This window comes from Phoca vitulina, unplaced genomic scaffold, assembly GCF_004348235.1.
Source record: "Phoca vitulina isolate PV1807 unplaced genomic scaffold, GSC_HSeal_1.0 scaffold79, whole genome shotgun sequence".
NCBI classification, from domain to species: domain Eukaryota; kingdom Metazoa; phylum Chordata; class Mammalia; order Carnivora; family Phocidae; genus Phoca; species Phoca vitulina.
This window is the reverse complement of record NW_022589782.1, coordinates 5046968-5070441: the sequence shown is the minus strand read 5'-3', so window position 1 is coordinate 5070441 and position 23474 is coordinate 5046968. Positions and strand designations below refer to the sequence as shown.

The 23474-nt window shown below is 43.4% G+C and overlaps 2 protein-coding genes across 2 annotated transcripts in view; both read left to right on the top strand.

Annotated features, from left to right (window-relative positions):
• The first annotated feature begins 2606 nt into the window (after positions 1-2606).
• LOC116625462 (oncomodulin) lies at positions 2607-5807 on the top strand. The gene is made up of 4 exons (XM_032394009.1): positions 2607-2667; positions 3430-3562; positions 4238-4347; positions 5782-5807. The coding sequence occupies exons 1-4, from the start codon at positions 2607-2609 to the stop codon at positions 5805-5807; spliced, it is 330 nt and encodes a 109-aa protein (XP_032249900.1).
• Positions 5808-16116: 10309 nt separating this feature from the next.
• The window catches only part of CCZ1 (CCZ1 homolog, vacuolar protein trafficking and biogenesis associated), a 31592-nt gene continuing 24234 nt past the window's right edge, over positions 16117-23474 (top strand). Inside the window, exons 1-7 of the mRNA XM_032394086.1 lie at positions 16117-16318; positions 17251-17348; positions 17448-17541; positions 17827-17904; positions 18269-18316; positions 19224-19307; positions 20383-20558. Coding sequence (XP_032249977.1) covers positions 16205-16318; positions 17251-17348; positions 17448-17541; positions 17827-17904; positions 18269-18316; positions 19224-19307; positions 20383-20558 — 692 coding nt within the window. The 5' untranslated portion in view covers positions 16117-16204. The remainder of the gene's footprint in view (positions 16319-17250; positions 17349-17447; positions 17542-17826; positions 17905-18268; positions 18317-19223; positions 19308-20382; positions 20559-23474) is intronic.

Genomic DNA, 23474 nt, shown 5'->3' with positions numbered 1-23474 from the left:
AGCTCTGTGGCTTTAAGTGCATTCACACTGTTGTGCAACCATCACCATCATCCAGAACATTTCTCACCTTCTCAAACCGAAACTCTGCCCCTGTTGAACACTAACGGAAAGAAAGGACTCAACAGAGTTTCTATGGCAACTTAATGTCAGCAACCTACATTCTTGCGCCTGGTTTTCAGAAACTGCTTTTTAAGAGCTGGGAAAGTTGGTGAGGGTTGGTAATCCTGCTTTCAAGCTCTTGTTGCTGTTTATTTATCCATCCATCAAATAATTACTGAGCACCTGACTAGGTTGGGGGCTATCAGGCATTGGGGCATATCATGTGGGCAAGACAGGAATGGTGCAGGTCTGACATTTGGTAACCAAGCATGCTGTAGCTGTTCCTGAGAGAAACTTCTCATTGAGGACACCAGCAAAAGTACACTGCTGGGGTGGGGTGGAGGGAGGTAGGGGAATATATTTGGGGACAAACTGAAGATGACCATCCCAATGATATTACCCAGGGAAGAGTCTAAAGCTCCTGAATTGTCTACTTCGAAGCCACTGACTATTTCTGATTGCAACATGGGATTGGTTTTTGACTTTTAAAAAAACTTGAATGCAGCCTTGAAACATAAGGAAATCCTGTCACACACCACCACATGGACGATCCTTGAGGATATTATGCTAAGTGAAATAAGTCAGTCACAAAAAGACAAATACTGCAAGATTCCACTTGTAAGAGGTGTCTAAAGTTGTCTAACCACCAGAGACAGAAAGGAGAATAGTGGCTGCCAGGGGGTTGGGAGGGGGGTGGGGGGTTCTTGTTCAATGGGCATAGAGTTCAGTTTTGCAAGATGAAAAAGTTCTGGAGATTTCTTGCACAACAATGTGCATATAGGTAACGCTACTATATGTATACTTTAAAATGGTTGAAATGGTAAATTTTATGTTACATGGTTTTGTTTTTTGCTTTTTTTTAAAGATTTTATTTATTTATTTGACAGAGACACAGCGAGAGAGGGAACACAAGCAGGGGGAGTGGGAGAGGGAGAAGCAGGCTTCCTGCTGAGCAGGGAGCCCGATGCAGGGCTCGATCACAGGACCCCGGGATCATGACCCGAGCCGAAGGCAGATGCTTAACGACTAAGCCACCCAGGCCTCCCTATGTTACTTGGTTTTTTAACCACAATTAAAAAAAAAAAGAAAGAGTCTAGCACAGTGCTGGCTACATAAGGACTCAACAAATATTTGCTGAAAGCCAAAAACAGACAAACAAAAAGCAAAAAACCTTGAGGTCTCAAATCCTGGCCTCACGTTTTTCCTGCACATTTGAGATGTGGGCTTTGGGAATGGTTGATTGCTTGCCTCCTTTTTGCCTTTTTAGTGCGTGCGATTTAAGAAATCACTGGGAAAATCCAAGCCAAGACTTTTTTGGAAAGTCATCCAACCGGCGCCACCCCTTTGATGGACGAGTCTATGTGTCTATCTGACACTGACTTTGAGTCTGTCTGCTCTGGACCAAGGTCGGCCTCGCACTCCCACAGCTTCAGGGGGTAACAGCAAGCTTGCTGCAAACAGCCGCTAAGACCTGGGGGGCCCTTTTCAGTTTACAGAATGCCCCCATTTGTGTCCACCCCATTTTGGCCACCGTCTCCTCTTAACCAGCTTTCTGGTCTTCTCCACACCACTTGTGGGCTTCGTTCACAGAGCTGAACCCTTAGTTAAGGTTTGTTGAGGTTTGTTTTAAAAATTGGCTGTTCCCACCCACATTCCCTTGTGATATAAATAGAAAAAAAAAAGAGGTTTAATTAGAAGGCAAGACATTCGAGCTACGTCTACTTGATCCTTGAAAAGGAAATCTAAGAGGTTCTTACTATCACTTTTTCAATCCTATATAAGGTAGGTCAGTAAGGTAACAAAGGCACATCTGTTTTGTGCTCCTTCAACTCTTTTTCCTGATTCTTCCCGGGGGAAAATCTAAAACGGTAAGTAGCTGGTGGACCTACAAGACCCCAGACTCTTCTTTCCTACATGCATTCATATTAGGTTGGTGCATGCTGTGTTCAGATTTCTCTTTCCCCAGGGACTTGACACCTGAAAGGAGTCTGTTTGATCTCTGGTAGATGGCCTTTCCATGTCTCTGATCCCCATCCTTCAGGATAGGGAGCATCTTTTCCATAGAAGGTCTCCAAGTAGCCCAAGCTGTATCCTTTCCCACGTGGAATTGACAACATTGCATTTCCAGTGTATGAAAATACCATTGCATTTGTAACATAGTTTACTTCTGGATGTTTGGTAGATGTCTATATAAGTGATCGATTGTGCAAATATCATTTTTATAAGAAAATGGAATCAAGTCATTCTTTAGGCTGTAGTTTTAAATTTTGTCTTTGAAGAATATTCAGGAGAAGGCACTGAGACAAAGGGGGCTGGAATCTTTTCAATTTATGGTTTGTATGTGGCTCTTCTGTCCCATCACTTAATACAATATCACGCTTATCCCATTTAAAAATTCCCCACAAATACACAGTTTCAGTGGGCCTGGGAGAGCATGGTGCCCCTAGATGTGCATCTTCCTGTTGCCATTGACCACATCTCATTTATTCTGTGTGACTAGGTGGAAAATGAGCATCACAGATGTCCTTAGCGCTGATGACATTGCAGCAGCCCTACAGGAGTGCCAAGGTAAAGGGCAGTGGGGTGGGGGGGAGGTATTTCCCAGCTATTCACACCTCCAGCAAAGCCTCAAAGATTAAAATGTGAACTTTGCTGAAAATTCGTGGGACCAGAGAGTAAAACTGTTATCAATGAAATAACTACAATGATAGAGCATAGGATTCCATTGCTGTAAGGGGAAAGAAACTTACTAAACGTGAAAAAAGAAACGTGTGGATACCATGTAGCCTGTTTGAATGCAATGACTGCATTCCCCCCCCCCCCCCGGCCGGTTAGACCAGCACTACTGGGGTCTCGGACACACAGCCTGTCAAAAGGGTAGGGGGAGGCATAGAGGAGAAAGAGGGGGATAGACAAAAGCAAGTGGACAGGGAAGGTGGGGAGGGAGACAAGAGATGTTATCACAAAGTCACCCAGTCTTGGCTGCCTCGAAAGCTTGCACTAGTCACAGCCCTCTTTTTCTTTTTCTTTTCTTTTTAAGAGAGAGAGAGAAAGGGAAGGAGGGACAGGGAGAGAGAGAATCTTAAGCAGAGACCAATGCAGGAATCGATCTCACGACCCTGAGATCACGACCGGAGCTGAAATCAAGGGTCAGATGCTTAACCGACTGAGCCACCCAGGTGCCCCGTCTTTTTTAAAAACTGAGAACAGAGCATCCCTGTAGCTCGATATTATGAGGAGGGGTTTTGATAACCTATGCTTACAGCACCTTGGCCCAAATACAGAATGTGACCCAATGAGCCTCAGAATAATCCTCTCTCTGTCCTTCAGACCCAGATACTTTCGAACCCCAAAAATTCTTCCAGACATCAGGCCTCTCCAAGATGTCGGCCAGCCAGGTGAAGGATGTTTTTCGGTTCATAGACAATGACCAGAGTGGATATCTGGATGAAGAAGAGCTTAAGTGAGTTTTGTCCTGAGCTTGTGTGGCACCCTTGACATTGCTAGGTGGCTTGGAAGCAGCGGAAGCCAGTTGGGTCAGTATTTCTTCAATGGCCAGGATTGACACTGGGTGTTCTGCAGGGCCTCATGAAAGGGCAGACCATGAGTCAGCGGGCCACGCGTCTGTCCTTGTGAAGCTCTAGACACAGGCACTGAAGACTGTAGGTGCAAAAATGCATTCATTGTAGGTTTTTTTCTTTGGCAAATGGACTTATCAACAAAATCTGAAGAATTTTTTTTTATTTTTTAAAATGTATTTATTTTATTCATTTGAGAGACAGAGAGCACGAGCAGCGGGAGGCTCAGAGGCAGAGGGAGAAGCAGACTCCCCACTGAGCCAGGAGCCCGACACGGGGCTCGATCCCAGGACCCCAGGATCATGACCTGAGCTGAAAGCAGATGCTTAACCAACTGAGCCACCCAAGCGTCCCCCTGAAAAAAAAAACAAAAAAACCACAACTTTTTAAAAACAAAATGCCCACCCATAGTTTCTACAAGGAAGGCAAGTTTGGCTTGTGAAGACCTGTGACAGAATATTGCAATGGGGGGAACAGGTGGTTTGCTTCAAGAGAAAAAGTGTAAGCACAGAGACACGTGGTCTTTCAGAAAATTCCCATCAATCTTGATTGTCCTGCAGGTTTTTCCTCCAGAAGTTCGAGAGCGGTGCTAGAGAGCTGACAGAGTCAGAAACCAAGTCCTTGATGGCGGCTGCAGACAATGATGGTGATGGGAAAATTGGAGCCGATGGTATGTTCACACTTGTACCCAGCACAAAAGAATTTAGCTCTGGAAGCAATCCAGGGGACTTGGGCCCTGAGATCAGGCAGACGTGGTTAGTGAAAATCCCCCTTTCTTAACCTTGCTGAGCTTCAGCCTTCTCATCTGTAAAATGGACCCACCGTGAGGATACCAACGATATACCGTAGAATCTGGTTCCGTGAGTCACTGTCTATGACCCAGAAAATACCCTTCACCTGACCGGGGGACTGGCTATGGCCTGGCTAATGATTCGCAAGACACCCTAATGCATCATGGCAATAATGTAAGGAATTTCTACCACTGGGATCTAAGCCCTTCTGAATAAGGGAAGGATTGACATTCTCAAGTATGTCTCCTACCAAAATGTCTACTGACTTGAGGAGGAAAGCCCCTTAGCTTTCAAGGGTTTAAACAAACACGTTTTATTGGACATTAGCCCACTGAGTGGACAATATTAGAGTAGATCAAACACCATGTGTGGAGTGTTTTGTGTGCAGAACCCTATATTCAAATTTAGTATAGCTGCATGGCTGTAGGATTATTTTCATCCCAGTTATGCGGCTTACGTGCTTTTTAGCTACACTGTGCATGCCAACTCAGAAGAATTTGTGCATGGTCTTTATGGTGGTACTAACTGGAAATTTAGAACGCCTGTTTAGATCCTTTTAAAAACCTACCCAAAATTATACCACTATAACTTGCTACACAGGAGTTAATGTAGCTTCTGTAGATAGCTCAGAGAAATAGTTGAGGTAAGAGAAGACTGATTTATTTAAATCTAACCACAAAAAAAAAAAAAATCCAGATAGGCAAAGTGTACCAATAAATATAAAGCAAAACCCCAGTTTTCCATTTCTTTTTTTTTTTTTTTTCCCAGTTTTCCATTTCAATCAGTCACATCCACTCATTTTTATCATTACCATTATCACCATCGTCTTTTAGTAATACAAACTCTTGGGGGTAAGGTTAGAGTTCATCAGAGAAAAGTGAGTTCCGAGGCCCACCCTATGAATTATTTCCTACATCTGCACAACGTAGCTTCCGAAAAGAGGAAGAAAACCCCCCCATCTCGGTCTTAAAGTAGCCAGACAGAGAGCTGAGTGATCCCAGATTGCAATAGGCTATTATACCAAATCCATACACTGCCAGAGACAAATTGCTGGGCTCACAAGTTCTAATACAAGGGGCTCTATTGCAAAGCGTAAGATGTCTGTTAGATTATGCAGGAAGATGGGACACTATAGACCATCTCCATCTGCGGTCAGTGACATTTTTTTTCTCTCCTTTTGTGTCCTTAGAGGGGGCCAAGCCCATCATCTGACAATCTGCTTCCTTTCCTCTTCAGAACCCCCCCTGGCCACCACACGTCTGTAAAAATACCCAGCCATCCCCACTGATGCTTTCTCGCCTCTTCTGTTCTAGAATTCCAGGAAATGGTGCATTCTTAAAAGCCCCAGGCTGTGGAGATAGAGACAATCAGCCGGAAGGCCTCCAAAGCCCCGGGAATGGGAAACCCCCCTTTCTCCCCCTAATTTATTTATTCATTCCCACACACACCCCCGCCCCGAAGTGCTTCTGCAATTTGCTCCCTGTTTTTGTGAGGTAATAAGACAGTCATTCATGAATTTTCGGTGGTCAGTATGCCCTGATGACTCCTGTAAGGCCCTCGGCAGACAATGCCTTTAAAATTCATCCAATAAAGATACATTTCTCATCATCTGCTGATGTGTGGGTGTGTTGTTGTTGCTGCTGTTGTTTTTCTCAGCAAGGTACAGGGATGAAAGCAATTTGGGGGCTGAAGGCTTTTATAAAGACTTCTGGTCCTATTAAGCACTAGGCCAGCCACGGCGGGGTGTGCCAGCAAACAGAAAACAGGTTGGGGGGAAGAAAAAAAGTCACAAACAAATGGCACCGTCAGACTAGGATTTTCTCAGGGAATTTTCAGAGTCTGAAAGTAATATGAAGAGATTTATAAAGAGCATAAAATCACCTTTGCTTATGCGTTAGATGACCGTAAGAGAGATTTAAAAGCCAACAGTACAGAACAGAACAAAGTGGGAGTCTGCAGTGGTCCCAGAGCTAAGGAGACTTGCTCTGCCAGATGGGCACAAACACCCACTTTCAAGCTTGCCTTTTTTTTTTTTTCTTAGAAAAACAAGCTATCTGAGACTTGCCTGCTCTGACCCAACCTCCCGCCACCTCCCCCCTTCTCGTTCTGTCTTCACTTTCCTGGCTCTCCTTGAAATACCAACCTGAGCCAATTACACAGAGAATTGCCTTCACTTGGGAGGTGAGCCTCGGGGTCCTATTACAGAGTTTTCACAAGGGTAGGGCAATCTCAAGCCAGGAAACTCTTACAAGGCTCATGTCCAGGTGGCAGGTTCAAGGTGTTGTCTCCGGCTGACCCCGAGAGTTGAGGACTCCGGGGAGGAACTGAGGCATTTTCCTGGGAGCCTGCTGCAAGGCTCACACTTTTCACTCCACACCCAGGCTGCTAAGGCCCTGGGCTCTCCTGGCTTGCTTCCTTCACACTTAAGCAGCTCGGTGACTTTCGAACCCCTGTTTTCTGGAGGGGCCGTGTTAGGGCAGCTCTTCAAAATGTGGGGTGTATACGACAAGGGGGCCTCCAGAGATCAACATTTTTATTTTAATAACCATGTATGTATTTTAATATGCATTCGGAAGAAATTCAACTAGCACAAACACACGATTGCAATATCGTCGCGTTAGAATGAAGCTAAGGGGAACATCAGACATTTCAAAGTGCATCCATTTGAAGAACAATGTCAAGTAATATTCGAGATGGTATTTGAAGGCTCAAATTCCATAAAGGGCACTCCCATTCCCCCTCCTCGTGCCTCAGTCTTCCTGGCAGGAATCGGGCGAGGTCCTCCCCACCTCAGCTTCCCTCCCTTGGTGTGTGCAAATGTCTCCCAGGTGCATCTGTGAATCGCTCAAAATCAAGTCAGCAAGAGCGCCTTTCTGACCAACACTGGCAAGCTTAGAGCCTTGATTCTTCAGACAATCCACGTGTTGCCGTCACCTCCACGCCACACACGGATACTCTGATCCTTCTGTTGTTTCACATCTCCCCATTAGCTTTACCCAACCAATGGTTCTTTATCCCTGCTACACTCTACATACCTCAAAGCGAGCCTGCCCCACTCTTTCTGGGGGGATCTGGCCACCACGCACCTCGGAGAAGCCAGGTGGATGATGATGTTTTAAAATAAGGGTCATGAGCTTTTAATTGACTAAGCAATCCAACCATTGGAGCTGCAAAGGCAACATCGTCCTAATCTAGGTGAAGATAGTCAGTTTCTCTTATTTCTTTTCTGTCACTTAGGAGGGTATCTGTCTAGGGATAATGACTGGAGGGGTTATATGGAGCACCCAGGGGACACTGTGTCATCAGGTCATACTGATGTCCTGTCTTGGGGAAGATGCTTGGAAGAAGATGGATGTCTACAAAAGGACAGATTGCCACAAATTTTCCACAGACAGGATTATGGTCAGTTATTCATGAAGTTTATTCATTCTACTGTTTCAAAATGACAATCATATTTGCCCATGTCAGGTACATTGCTTTTATATTGTTCCAACCCAGTTTTAGGAACTTAATTTCAATTGAGTCGCTCTCAAAAGACAATAAGTAGCAATCAAAAGGAGCCATCTCTCTGTATTTACCACCCAAGAATTGTCAGGTGTTATGCTTACATGAAACAATCTTGTCTTTACTCATAGAAAATTTAAATTACGTTGTTTGGATGTTTGAGTGTGCTGGTGAGGGGGTGGGCAACACATAACTCCATCCCTGAACGCAGTAACAACTCTGGGCATTTGAATATACTTGTTAATTAGCACTTTTTATTTTTCTGGTTATTTTTCTAAGTTTACATTTTGCAGAGATATTAGCATTTCCAAATCTTTGGTAAGTATAATTTGAAAACAAAAAAATGTTTTCAAAAATTACCCGAGTTTAGTCATTATACAAACTTTGTACAAAGTAATTCATTTTTCAATGCATCTTATTCAGTATGTACCTCACCAAAGAGAGAACGGGTTCATAACAAAATGTTAACACTGGTTATCTCCAGCTGGAAGGATTACAGAACAGTGCGATAAGACTGAGGCCTTTGAAGAAACGGAGCATAGTAACTAGGGAAATGAAAAACAGATGTAGAATTTACCCAGTTTTTGTCACTAAGCCAAAGTAACAATTTTGATTTAAAAAAAAACTTTCATGCCAAAGATGTATCCCACACTCAAATGAATGAAAGCCCTGCATACTATTCTGTTCCTGAAATTTCTACGCATTTCTTTGGACTCATTTATATTTTTACATACTGAGGAAAAATTTTAAATATAACATATCCAGAGTCAAATCAAAACTGGAAACAAAATCCTGAAATTGTAACAATCTGGAAAAGGGATTGACAAGCACGCAAACAACTTTACTTTTGTGCTTGCTTTCTCGATTTTTAGCTAATTTGCCGATGACCACCATCCTACCTCAAGAAGGGGATGTTCTCAGCAGTGGAATGATATATTTTGGCTTTGACAAGAGGGCCTAGAGTGCATGATAGGTTACAGAAGTCTGTTTTTCCTACTTGCTTATAAAATAGGGCTGCGACAGTGGTTTTAATTTGAACTCTTTTTACTTAATTGTAATTTTGACTTACAGTTCGGTAGTTTATAATTTAATGGAATGTGATCTGAAAGCCAGTTTCCTGAATGTGCTTCACTGCTGAAGCTAATAAGAATTATTAAAATACTTCAAACATTATTGGGTATTTTTAAAAAAGATTTTATCTATTTATTTGACAGAGAGAGAGAGCGCATAAGCAGGGGGAGCACAAGCAGAGGGGCCGCTGAGCAGGGAGCCTGATGCAGGGCTCGATCCCAGAACCCTGGAATCATGACCCGAGCCGAAGGCAGATGTTTAACTGAGCCACCCAGGCACCCCTAATTATTGGGTATTTTGCTTCAGCATTCGCACATTACCAAATATTAACATTAATTTTTAAATATATAGGTTTTCACCTGTTATTCCCAGCTCAAAAACAAAGCATAGGAAAAACAGCAAAGTTGGGAAGTTCTGTCTGTTTGTTCATGTTGACAAACCGCATAGTTAATTCTGTGGGACGATACAGTTTAATTTTGTGTAATGAGTACTCAAGAATCCAATTTCAAGCAAAAACCTATCTTATATCGCTCCTGCTAACGTGAAGGTATGGTATTACTTTGCAAACACTTAAGACGACAGATGAAATTGGAATCACGAGGCTCGTTTCCACCTGGCCTGTTAACTTATTCACTGGGAAGACTACTCGTTTACATGAGGTTCTAACTGGTTTCAAAACGTCAACGCTTTCGGGTAAGGAGTAGATTTTTGACATTGTTTTCCTAGGAGTTCTACAATGAAGGGAAACGGATTCACATCCTTGAATTATTTTTGAGTGATAAAATATATTTCAACAACATAAAACACCTGCGTCCCTACCTCCTCTATCAAATCTTAACACCGCTGGTGTGGTGGTTTTGTAATAGGTCAACTTGCTTGGGCTGTAGGTCCCCAGGCTTAGGTGGGTCTGAGATTTGGGGGCGGGGAGGCGGGAGTGAAGCAATAGCCATTGTATGTATGCTCCGGAACTCAGCATGGGGCGGTCACTTATCTGCTGGGTCCCCTCCTTGGTGTGGGGTCCTCCGTTAGCCCCCAGCTCCAGGTGTGTCTTCCCTGCTCTGACAAAGTACACCAGCTTTTCCTGGAGGAACCCCCCCGCCCCATCATCAGGGCTGGAGGCAGGAAGAGACTCAGGTACGTTCCAGTCTGTCCTCCGTCTCCCCCATTCTTCCTGTCCTGCTTCCCTTCCCGACAGCAGACCTCAAACTTCAGCAGTGATGGTGCCTGTAGCCTTACGGAGACTGTTCAGGTCTCTCACTAGCCCCTAATACCTGTAGAAGAGACAGATAGATCCAGGTATCTCCTGCTTTTCAAAAGTTCAAGTTACATCACTTCACTTTTACAAAAAACCTACATTAGTACCTGTTCACTAAATGAAAGGAATCGAAGTCGATTTCACTTTTACGAAAAAGGGGGAAAAACAGAAAAGAGCACTCAGCGTTGGTTTTGCGGCCAGAGCAGTAAGAGTAAGAAGCAGGACAGACCTTATTTATCTCATAGCTGAAAGTTTATATCCTTTTACCAGCCTCTCTCTGTTTCCCCCACCCCCTACCCCCTGGCAACCACCGTTCTACTCTGTTTCTATGAGGTTTGGTTTTGTCTTCTAAGATTCCATCTATAAGTGCTACCACACAGTATTTGTCTGGCTTATTTCACTTAGCATAATGCCTGGCAGGTTCATCCAGTGTTATCTTGAATGGCAGGATTTCCTTTTTTCTCACCGTTGAATAATATTCTATCCTGCACATATAAGCCACATTTTGTTTATTAATTCCTCCATCGACAGACACTCAGGTTGTTTCCATACCTTGGCTATTGAGAATAATGCTACAATGAAGACAGAGGGCAGAAATCTCTTCTAGATAATGCTTTCATTTCCCTTGGATACATTGCCAGAAGTGGGATTGCTGGATCATATGGTAGTTCTATTTTTTATTTTTCTGAGTACCCTCCATACTATTTTCCATAGTGGCTGCTCCAATTTACATTCCCATCAGTGCACAACGGTTCCCTCTTCACATTCTGGCCAGCACTTTTCTTTCGTCCTTTCCTAAAATAGACCTAACAGGTGTAAGGTGATACCTCATTGTGGTTTTGATTTGCATTTCGCTGATGATCGATGTCGAGTGTCTTTTCATGTACCTATTGACCTTTTTCTTTGGACAAATGTCTATTAGGGTCCTTTGTCCATTTTTGAATTGGGTTATTTGGGTTTTTTTTTTTCCTTCTATTGAGTTGTAGGAGTTCCTTGATATTTTTTATATTAACCCTTATCAGATGTGTGTTTTGCAAATATTTTCTCCCATTCCAGAGGTGGACTTTCCATTTCATTGATGGTTTCCTTTGCTGTGCAGAAGCTTTTTATTTTATTTATTTTTTTAAAGATTTTATTTATTTATTTGAGATAGAGCAAGAGTGACAGAGAGAGAGAGAGAGAACACAAGCGGGGGAGCACAGGCAGAGGGAGAAGCAGGCTCCCCACTGAGCAGGGAGCCTGACGCGGGGCTCGATCCCAGCACTCTGGGATCATGACCTGAGCTGAAGGCAGACGCTTAACTGACTGAGCCACTCAGGCGACCCTGTGCAGAAGCTTTTTAGTTTGATTTACTTCCAATTGCTTATTTTTGCTTTTGTTGCCTTTGCTTTTTGGTATCAAATCTAAAAAATCATTGCTGAGACCAATGTCAGGGAGCTTACCCAGGTTTTCTTCTAGGAGTTTTACTGTTTCAGTCTTTACATTCAAGTAAAGTTTTAATTTTGCATTCAAGTCTTTAATCCATATTGAGTTGATTTTTGTGTATGGTGTAAAATAGAGATCTAGTTTAATTCTTTTGCATGGGGCTATCCTGCTTCCCCAATACCTCTTGCATATTCCTGACTCCTTTATTGTAAGTTAATTGACCATATATGCATGGGTTTGTGTCTGGGCTCTCAATTCTGTTCTATTTGATCTATGTGTCTGTTTTTAGGTCAGTACGATAGTGTTTTGATTATTATTGCTTGGTAGCATCACTTGAAACAAACTTTGAAATACATTTTAAATTCTTCAATTGGTCTATTCAGATTTTCTATTTCTTCATTATTCAGTCTTGGTAAGTTATACAATTCTAGCAACGTCTCCATTTCTCCTATGTTATCTAATTGGTTGGTGTGTAATTATTCACAGTAGTTTATGATCCTTACTATTTCTGTATTATCAGTTGTGTCTCCTCTGATTTTGCATCTTCTTTTTTCTCACTCTAGCTATAGGTTTGTCGATCTTGTTTGTCTTTTCAAAAACCCACCTCCTCGTTTCATTGATCTATTGTCTTTTTAGTCTCTATTTCACTTATTTCCATTCTGATTCTTGTTTTTTTCCCCCTTTTCCTACTAAATTTGGGCTTAGTTTGTTCTTTCTTCTTTCATTAATTCCTTGAGGTGTAAAGTTAGGTTGTTTGGGATCTTTCTTTTTTTATCATAGATTTTATCTATTTGAGAGCGCACAAGTGAGCACATGAGCAGGGGAGAGGGATAAAGGGAGAGAAAAAAGCAGACTCCCTGCTGGATGCGGGGCTCAATCCCAGGACCCTGAGATCATGACCTGAGCTGAAGGCAGATGCTGAACCAACTGAGCCACCCTGGAGCAACTCTTTTTTTTTTTTTCTTAATAGAGGCATATATCTCTATACACTTCCCTCTTGGAACTACTTTTGCTGCACCCAGTAGTTTTTGCTATGTTGTTTTCATTTCCATTTGTCTCAAGATATTTTTTTATTTCTATCTTTTAAAGATTTATTTATTTTAGAGAGACAGAGAGAGTGAGCGCACATACACGCGTGCGAGCAGGGAGCGGGGGAGAGGGAGAGAGAATCCTCAAGCAGACTCCCCGCTGAACACAGAGCCCAACACGAAGATTGATCTCACGACCCTGAGATCATGACCTGAGCAGAAATCAAGAGTCAGACACTCAACCAACTGAGCCACCCAGGCGCCCCTCATTTCCATTTTTATTTCTCCTTTGACCCATAGGTTCCTCAGGAGAATGTTGTTTAATCTCCACATATTTGTGAATTTCCCAGTTTTCTTCTGGTCGCTGATATGTAGTTTCATGTCATTTGTGGTCAGAAAAGATGCTTGATAGGATTTCAATCTTATTAAATTTTGTTAAGACTTGTTTTGTGTTCTAACATGATCTGTCATGGAAAATGTTTTGTGTGTGCTTGAGAAGAGTGGGAATTCTGCTATTGGATGGCATGTTCTGCAAATGTTTGTTGGGGCCATTTGGTCTAACTTGTGCTTTAAGTCAGATGTTTCCTTCTTGATATTCTGGTGGGAGGAGAGCTCTCTCTGCGCTAAGCCCAGGTGTATAGCCACTGGAGGGCGCTCCTCTCCTATTTAAAACCTGCTTTTTGCTGCAGTGCTGTGGGGCTCATAAGTGCCTGCTGGCTATCAGAGCCAGGTAATTTTGGGGTCCATCCCTTGGTTGGTGACTGTAAATGTTGGCACTACATGTGTGGACAAGCTTCTTCCAGGGAGATACTGGCGACTTGGTTTTATTCTTCAAGTGAACCAGAGGGGAAAATCAGGTATGGTGCCAACCAGCTATTTTGGGCTCCTGGAAGGACTACAGCCAGCCCCTAAATGTGTGATAAATTAGAAGCCAGACCCTCAGGCAGCAGCTTGTAAAGTATACAGTCAAATTCTTTCCAGGGGAAGACTGACTGGCATTTTGCCTGTTTCCTCTGTATTGAGCCTTGAGGGGATCGCCATGGTGAGCGCTCACGTGCCCGTTAAGAACTACTTCTTTGCTATGGTCTTGTGGGTCTAATAAACGCAAGTCCCATTGACATTCAATGTTAGGTGTTTTGGAGATAGGGCTGTGGGTTGGAGTCTTAAAAGCTGGGGTGCTAGATGTATAACCCAAACCCAGAGAGAGGCTAGGAGTCGAGGGTTCCCTCCTCATTGTATGATGCTGTGCTCGGGTGGGGGTTGGGGCGAGGCGGTGTCTCCGCCCTTCCTATCCATTTCGATTGGGGTGTTTCCTCATTCGACTGATGTGCAGGAGTCACTCAGCTTGCTTCTGGATTTCTCTCAGAAGGAACTGTGCTGTGCGTAGCTATACATTCAGTGTACTGGTGTGAGGAGGGAGGTTCAGGAGGCTCCTCTGTCACCACCCCCAACTTCGCAAGGAAGCAACTACACATCCTCTCTACTCTGAAGTCTCCAAAAACATCTAAGTGTCTATCATCTCTCCTCCCACATCGCATCCATGCACACCCTCACACTATGAGAGAGGGAGATGCATCAACATCTAAGCTTTCTTGCTTCCTTGGCTTTTGAAACTTAAAAAGCACTTGGGTTTCTGGGTTTTTGTTTCATTTTGGTTTTGTATCATCTCTTTCCTGGGTGCAGAGGAGGCAAAGTATACAAGGAAGTAGAAGTGTGCCGGGGAGAAAACTTGACTAATACTATAAAGTGCTCTTGTACCACCTTTGTATAGTACTTTGTACTTTACAAAGTGTTTTCATTTGGATCATCTAGTGTAATTCTGCAATAACGCTGTGAGGCAGGTACTAACCTCGTTCTGCCAAGGAGGAAACGGAGATTAAAGAAGTGATTAGTCAAAGGTCATTCAACTGATAAATGGCAAAACCAGAACTAAAAATTCAGGTGTTCCAACTTCAGCCCTGGGCTCTTTCTTCTACTTTTCCGAGAAGTATTTACTCAGAGACAAAGGAGAGACTTCTTTAACCTGGAGTTTTCAAACTATGTCACAAGGTCCCGGGCAGGTGCCTTAGGGTCCCCAAAGGAGATGGGAATGGTGGGTGGCACCTGGGAAAAGCCAGAAGGTTCTCTTAGACCTCAGTAGATCACAGATGGTAGCTCTGCATCTATTTTATGTATTAGAACTCCTCACAGACTTTTTGGGGATAAAAGAAACAAGAGAGGAGAGGGGATTCTGCTATCTTAAAATATTTTTAAATTACTGCTTTTATACCAAAACACTATATCTAGTGGAGAATTTCATGCACCAGAGCAAGTTAGTTGGAAAAGTCTTTCAAGAGCAAGTAATGATAACCATTTGTTGAATAATGATGAAGTTCTGGACACTGTATGTACAATGCATAGTCTCATTTGATTCTTAAAGCACAATTCCTACTAAGTAAGCACTTACTATTAGCCATTTTACAAATAACGAACCAGAGACGGGAGAAAGGCTAGGTAATCGGTCCAAGGTTTGACACCTTGTGAGTGATAGGGCTAGGATAAGTACCCAGACCCGTCTCACGTCCAAATTCCAATGCATCTCCTCCCTAAACATGAAGGTCTATTCTGCCAGTTTGAATAAGAGGTCCTGTTCCTAAACTTCGTCTGTGACAAATGGGTCAACCTAAGCCAAGGTCGTCTTGAGTTTGGCCAAGCGGTCGGCTGCAAGGGTTTGAACTCCCAATACGAGAAGCCAGAAGTAACGAGCTGTTCCAACCACGTCACAATCCACAGAGCTCAAAAGCAAGTGACTCCACACAACCAAGAAAGGGCGATGCCCTGCTCGCCAAGGCCCGGGACTGGGCACGCCGCGGGGAATGCCACACTCTGGTCGGGCTCTGACCACACACGCCTCGCCGAGCCCAGCGCCTTCGCATCTGCGCGCGATCTCCCTCCCCGGAGCCCCTGGGGTAGGGCTAAGCACAAACCCCGTCGGTTTGGTTTGATCCAGCGGTCACCTGAAGTCTCTCAAACAGGGATCAAGAAAACCCATACACGCCAGGAGGGACCCTGTAGATGATGGAAGGGGGCAAATCGCCCAGCTGAACGCACATCACGCAGAGCCTTCCTTTGCGCCTCCACTCTCCCTTCCAAAAAAAAGAAAGAAACCATGCCCGGTCTCTTTTTCTTTAAATACGCAGCCCTCGCGTCAGCCAGGACAGAGATCTGGGAGCAACCAAACAAAAAGTTTCACTTTCACCTTCACTCTCAAATAAGAAACACCTGCCAGGGAAACAAACGGGAAGGAACCCCCGCGGGGCGCTCGCCAGAAGCGGACGCGGGGCTGCGGGTTCTTTTTCCGGGCCGGCGGCGACCACTTCCGGGGCGACCGCGAGTGAGGCGGAAGTGCGGTCTCCTCGGGGCAGCTGTGTCTGGGCCGGCAGAGGGAGGCTCCCGAGGCGGGGGCCGGCCGGGATGGCGGCAGCGGCGGCCGGGGCTGGGCCCGGGGCGGCCCAGGAGAAGCAGTTCCCGCCGGCGCTGCTGAGCTTCTTCATCTACAACCCGCGCTTCGGGCCGCGCGAGGGCGAGGTACGCGGAGCGGGGCCGCGCGCCGTTGTCAGCCGGCGGTCGGAGGAGGGCCCGAGGGCGGGGGGCGGCCGGCGACGGGCCTGCGGAGCCGTGGGGGCGCGCCCGGGAGGGGACACCGCGCAGCACCTGTCACTCCCCTCCTCGGGCGGCATCGACCGCGGCTTTGTGCCGGGCGTGCTCCCGGGCCAGGGAGTAAGTGGGGGCCAGACAACGCCGGCAGGGTCTCTCTCGGGTCCTGGATCGAAGCCTGGGTATTGAATGAAGGCTCGGCAGGCTAATTATCACTCCACACGGCTTGAGTCTTTTTGCGCCAATCCCGGGTGACTAATATTGAGCTTACGTTTTTGTTCCTGGAAGTCCCCGACTGGATGCGTGGGTCGAGAGTGGTGGCCTGTAACCCTAAAATAACGCAGGCTTGGAGGACCCTAGGAAAGTTGTTTTCCGAACTGATAGATAAATTCCAGGGTTTTTGTTTCATAGGTGAGGACGGTGACTTCCTAAAAGGATGTCCGGTTCTGTTGGCAGCGAATCACGGTCCTTTTAAAAGCTGTCAGTCCAAATGCGCGTGAACCTGCTGAGTTTTACTCGCCGGGAGGCGTACGTATCCGCACGTGCGCACACGCTTATTTCTTACAAATGTTGGTCTTTTGCAAATTAGCAGGAGGAAAGAAACCCTAAGATCGAGTTTTCAGAATAATTGTCTAGTGAGCCTCCAGATGACATGTGACTTACGGAGTATCACAATTGCCTCCCAGGCTGGTGAGCGTTGTTTACAGACGGAGGGGAAGATAATTCTTGATTTTCTGAGAAGGGTTTTTGTTTTGTTTTGCCGCTAGCATGGGTGACGTGAGAGGTTGATGTTAACATTCTCAACAGCCGAGATGAAAAAAAAAATGCTTATGTTAATGTGATTCTGTTTCTTCATACTTTAGGAGGAAAATAAAATTTTGTTTTACCATCCAAATGAAGTAGAAAAGAATGAGAAAATTAGAAATGTTGGATTATGTGAAGCTATTGTACAGTTTACAAGGTAACGCCTTTAAATGCGCTTTTGCAGAGCTCAGTGAATTCTTACACCTCGTACAACTTGGAGAACCGTCCCAAACATACTCTTTTTTAACCTTTTTAGGACCTTTAGTCCATCAAAACCTGCAAAGTCTTTACATACGCAGAAGAATAGACAGTTCTTCAATGAACCAGAAGAGAATTTCTGGATGGTCATGGTATTTACATACACAGTACATCTTTTTGAATTTGTGTAGTGAAGTTATGGGTGATCTTTACTGCTAGGACTTTAGGAAAGTCCTCTAGCTTTTGCAAAGTAAAATCACAATAAAGTGGGTTGCAGTTTTAAAATCGAACTCCTATTCAGTGTATTTGTTCTTGGGGCTGTTTTAAGAAGTTGTGTTTTTGGTGTTGTGACATGTTCACATTTTTTCATTTAAGGGAAAATTAAAAACTTATATAATTGGGTCATTGTGTAATTTCTTTCTATCAAAACTGTGTAGGTTGTTCGGAATCCTATAATTGAAAAGCAAAGTAAAGATGGAAAACCAGTTGTTGAATACCAAGAGGAGGAGTTGTTGGTAATGTGTCATTTTTCATTTCATATTTCTAGAAATGTTGAGTGACTTGGTCACATCTAAGCTATGTCACTTTTGCAGAAGATTCTCAGGATATGCAGAGTGAAATTTTATGTCTGTTTATATTAGCACAATTGTGTAAAACTGTATATCTTGTCTCACTAATGCCTTCTAAGCATCTGTTAAAAGCCCTCATAAAATTGGGCTTACTGGTTCATAACTGAATTTAAATGCATCTGATTGTCCACACACAAAAGTTGTGGGTCCAAGCTTACAAGCATTATATTGTGTTGCCAAGAGTATTGTATATTTGCCGTGCCGTGGACTTTTCCCCCCTGAGTTGAGCTCTGTGTGTGTGTGTCCGCAGGACAAGGTTTACAGCTCAGTGCTACGGCAGTGCTACAGCATGTATAAGGTAAGCCGGACGCGCTTGCTCAGGGTAGTCTGACCAGTTACCCCTGTTTGCAGGAGTTGTTTAAAAATCTTAACTCTTTCGATGACTGCCTGGTGAGTACATATCTGTTTTAGGGGAAGAAGAATGGAGCCTTTGAAACAGCACTGAGGTTTATGTCTCCACTTATTCACTGAGTACTGAGTTTTTCTCTATTCCCAGCCTTGTACTAGGAATGTATCCCTGTTGGTAAAAAAAGAGAGTCCATGTGCTTGAGGAAAGAAAAGGCATACTGCAGATATTTGTGTGATTTAAGGAGTGGCGATATTACTTATGTGAAGTGGAACTTAGGTATGAGTTGAGATTAAAAAAAAAAAAAATGCAGGGCACCTGAGTGGCTCCGTCGGTTAAGCGTCCGACTCTTGATCTCAGCTCAGGTCTTGATCTCAGGGTCATGAGTTCAAGCCCAGTGTTGGTGTCTATGCTGAGCGAGAAGCCTACTTAAAAACATATGCCCCGGGGCGCCTGGGTGGCTCAGTCGTTAAGCGTCTGCCTTTGGCTCAGGTCGTGGTCCCAGGGTCCCCGGATGGAGCCCCGCATCGGGCTCCCTGCTCTGCGGGGAGCCTGCTTCTCCCTCTCCACTCCCCCTGCTTGTGTTCCCTCTCTGTCAAATAAATAAATAAAATCTTTAAAAAAAATGCCCCAAGGGATTAGGTGATTACATAGAAATCTCAATTAACAAAGGGTTGATTTTTTGTGATTTATTTTATAATTCAGCCTTTCTCATGTAAATATTTTGTATGTTTAAAAATAGTAGAGGGGATTAAATAAGGTGAATTAGTTAATCTAAAAGGAAAAGAAGAATCTGTTATACTGGCAAATTGAAGGGTGTAAGAAATTGACTTTTTAAAAAAATCTTTTACATTATTAGCTTTTTAATGGGACATTTCTGAGAGCCATGGAAGATGGAGGTGTCAAGCTCCTAAAAGAAAGATTAGAGAAATTCTTCCATCGGGTAAGTATTTTGAATTTTACTTATAATTTTAGTAGTCTTCAAAGAGACTTTTAGAAATACACATACAAGTTTGTTTCTTGATTTGAAAGTGACAAAGAAACTAAGATACATTGTGGCAAAACCAGAATAGGGAGAAAACTTCCTTCCATTTTGAATCTTTCTGTAACCCTTTGTGCAGGGTCAGAGCATCCTGCCGTTTGTGTGCACCCCTACATCATTTTGGAGACCTTTTGGCTTCATCCTCGTTCTACCCGCGTCTGTGTGGGCTTACTCAAAAGCGAACGTACTGCATGGTGATTGGTTAATTAGCCGAATTTAAACTCTTTCCCTGAGTCCTACATTCTTACAGATTGATTATTGTTCACTAAACAGAGTATTGTTTAATCTGTATTGACGTAAGGTAAAATTTTTGCCATGATAGATTTTATTACTTAGTGAGTTTTTTCCCAAATGGTAAATGAATGTGCTGATATAGTTGTCAGTCTGTTACACTGTAAGTTAAATTTCACATAGCTTACCTCTGGTAGAATTCAGGTTACCTTGTGGAGAAATAATCCTCTATTTTTTTCCCTAAACTACCTTTGATCTGTTTTTGAATTACTTCATTTTTATGAATTACTTTTGTTTCCTGTTTGTTCCTGCACTTTAAGGACCATAATTATTTACTCTTGTGCTGTCTCCTAATTCCTGTTCTTCTTGCCTTCATTACTCTCCTATCTGTCCGCAACTGACTACCTGTCCTTTCGATGTTATTTTAGTAGAAGATGGTACTGTCTGTCCATGATATCACTGTATAGATCCTTAATGAGATTAATATAATTTGAGGAGCACTCATATAAGGAATTAATTCCAAGAAATAAGACGATCTTGAATAATGATTAATGACTTATGTTTGAACTTTATATTTTGAAATTGGTACCAATTTCACATCCAGTTAGATGTGGCTCACCTGCTTACTGGTCCTGTCAGTGTGCTAGTATGTAATCATACCATAAATTGACTGACTATTCTCAGCTGTCAGAGTGTTATATTCAGTGTACTCACAGTAAGTTTAATGCCTTGTTTTTTCCTACAGTACTTGCAAACGTTGCATTTGCAGTCATGTGATCTCCTTGACATTTTTGGTGGAATCAGCTTCTTCCCATTGGATAAAATGACTTATTTGAAAATCCAGTCCTTTATTAATAGAATGGAGGAAAGCCTGAGTATAGTCAAATACACTGCCTTTCTCTATAACGATCAACTAATCTGGTACGTACACCCTAAGGCTTGTCATACAAAAGAAGAAAATCTTTTAGGATAATAAAAACAGCAACGACTGGATTGACAGCAGGTTATCAAACTGGAATGAATAGCAAGGGGGCAAGGTAGGAAGCATATTTATAGGTAACTGTCAAAGTAAAGCAGGGATTATTTAAACCAAAGGTAGGGTAATTTGGGTTAAAATGATCAAGCAGGGGAGTTTAAAACTGGATCCATGAAAGGTGGAGAAAATGTTCCTGTCGAGTTAAGTTTAGGAATCCTATTTTTATTTTGGTGTTCTTCCAAAAACCTCTTTAAAGAAACGGTATAGTAAATGTGGAAAGCATACTTTGCATATTTTCTTTTAAAGCTAGGCTTTTAAAAATACCCCAGAGGTTACGTGTGCTATAATACCAGGAACTTACCCACTGGCAACCAAAGGTGCATCCTGTCGTAAAAACAAAAACAAGTTCTCTGAAAGTGTTGATACTTAAGAAGAAAAGATGAACTGTAACTAAATGCTTTCCGCTACCTAGGACAGCTCCGGAAGAAGCCGTGTGGATAGGCAGGTGACTGACCGCAAAGAGGCTGCGGCCCTGAGAGAGACCTGGAGCCAGCTGATGATCTGAGATGGGCCACTGGGGTTCAGGAGCTGTTCCGGGGGCTCACCGTGTTCAGTTTTCATGTTTACATGGACTGTACCCCACTTTCTGCCATTAAGGATGTGGCCGTATTTGAGCCTGAAAACTTGAGTTCAGCTAACAGAAAGGGCAGTCGTGGTTTCTGGAAATCCATCCTCTCCCTGCTGAGATCTTGTAGCACCATTTTAGGAAGAGAAAGAAGCTAATCCAAAGAAATTTGAATCCGTTTGTGGAACACATTGATGAGTTTTCATGTAGAATTCGTTTTCTCCTGTGAAAACAACATGAAGTCCAGATGAAAAGGTGTCTCCTTTTTTATTTAATAAATTGTTTAGCAGGACACTTAATGCTGTATTAGCTGGCCTTGTTCTAGTTGCTTTTTATGATATTCACGCTGTGGTAGTAAAATGAAATTCTTAATGCTGCCGTGAGAGGTTGAAGGGGAGTTACCCAGGGTTGGAGGGAGTCAGGTCTGACGAGGGAGCGGCCCTCCAGAGGCCGAGCTTCCAGGGAGGTGCTGGAAGGGCTGCACCCAGCAAGGAGATGGAGGGATGGACTAGAATCCCATAGCAGTCCGTGGTCTCAGGTGCCCCTGTCAGAGGAAGGTGGCTCAGATTCCGATCGCCTGACACAGCATAACCCCTGACGTAGGCGTGAACTCTGGGGGTGAGAAAGGGTACAGGCCTAGAGCAAGAGGGTCCCGCTCAAAGTCAGCAGCTCCTGCTGAGAGGCCGTGGAACCAGCATGACCAGTGGGCTTGGGTCTAGAAGCAGAGCTCCCAGGGCTGCTTGTTGCCCAACTCCTGGGGATCCTCTTGGCATCTTTGTCTCTGTGAAGGACATCCCCTGGAGTTAAGCAGTGTCCAGCTCCGGTGGCTCATAGGACTGCCCACCCCACCCCAATACGCCGACGGGGCAAGGGTGGCCCCAGGCAGTCATCGTAAGAAGGAGCTTCAAGAAAAACAACACGTTGTGGGAGGCAACTGTTAGTTACGAAGCTGGTGTGTTTAAATACCAGTGAAGTATTTTATAGTTCACGAACAGAATATATATTTGTTCTTATTGCTTACTATTGTATTTATGTGTGTGCGTGCATGTGTGTATTTAGTTTTGAATGCTTTGTTTTGTCAAGTGGAGCCCAATTTTTTTTTTTTTTAATCATTCTTATTTTTTTCATCTTGATAAGTGTACTCTTTAATCCCATCCCCTCTTTCCCCCATCTTCCCACCCTCCTCCCCTCTGGTAACCATCTGTTTGTTCTCTATAGTTGAGAGTCTGTTTCTTGGTTTGTCTCTCTCTCTTTTTTTTCCTTTGCTCATTTGTTGCTTAAATTCCACATATGAGTGAAGTCATATGGTATTTGTCTTTCTCTGACTTATTTCACTTAGCATTATAGTCTCTAGCTCTATCCATATTGTTGCAAATGATAAGATTTCATTCTTTTTATGGCTGGGTAATATTCCATTGTATGTATGTGCCACATCTTCTTTATCCATTTACCGATTTATGGACACTTGGGCTTCTTCCATAATTTGACTATTGTAAATAATGCTGCTATAAACATGGGAAGGGTGCATGTATCCCTTTGAGTTAGTGTTTTGTATATTTTAGGTAAATACCCAAGAGTGCAGTTGCTGGATCGTAGGGTAGTTCTATATTCAACTTTTTGAGGAAGCGCCGTACTGTTTTCCACAGTGGGTGCATCACCACCAGCTTGCATTCCCACCAACAGTGCGAGAGGGTGCCTTTTTCTCCACATCCTTACCAACACCTGTTGTTTTCTTGTGTTGTTGATTTTAGCTATTCTGAGAGGTACCTCATTGTAATTTTGATTTGTATTTCCCTGATGATAAGTGATGTTGAGCATCTTTTCATGTGTCTGTTGGCCATCTGGATGTCTTCCTTGGAGAAATGTCTGTTCATGTTTTCTGCCCATTTTTTAATTGGATTATTTGGTTTTGGGGTATTGAGTTGTATCAGTTCTTTATATATTTTAGATATTAACCCTTTATCGGATTTGTGCATATCTTCTCCCATTCCATAGGTTGCCTTTTAGTTGTGTTGACTGTTTCCTTCACTCTGCAGAAACTTCTTATTTTGATGTAGTCCCAGTAGTTATTTTTTATTTTATTTCCCTTGCTTCGGGAGACGTATCTTGAAAAATGTTGCTACAGCCGATGGCAGAAACATTACTGCCTGTGCTCTCTTCAAGGATTTTTATGGTTTCAGGTTTCACATTTAGGTCTTTAATCCATTTGGAGTTTATTTTTGTGTACGGTGTAAGA

Bases quoted from the DNA above. Each gene is read 5' to 3' on its own strand.
- LOC116625462 (XM_032394009.1), top strand. From the start codon at position 2,607: ATGAGCATCACAGATGTCCTTAGCGCTGATGACATTGCAGCAGCCCTA. The intron at 2,668-3,429 runs GTAAAGGGCAGT...TCTGTCCTTCAG, and splicing joins AGCCCTACAGGAGTGCCAAG to ACCCAGATACTTTCGAACCC. The intron at 4,348-5,781 runs GTATGTTCACAC...CTTCTGTTCTAG, and splicing joins TGGGAAAATTGGAGCCGATG to AATTCCAGGAAATGGTGCAT.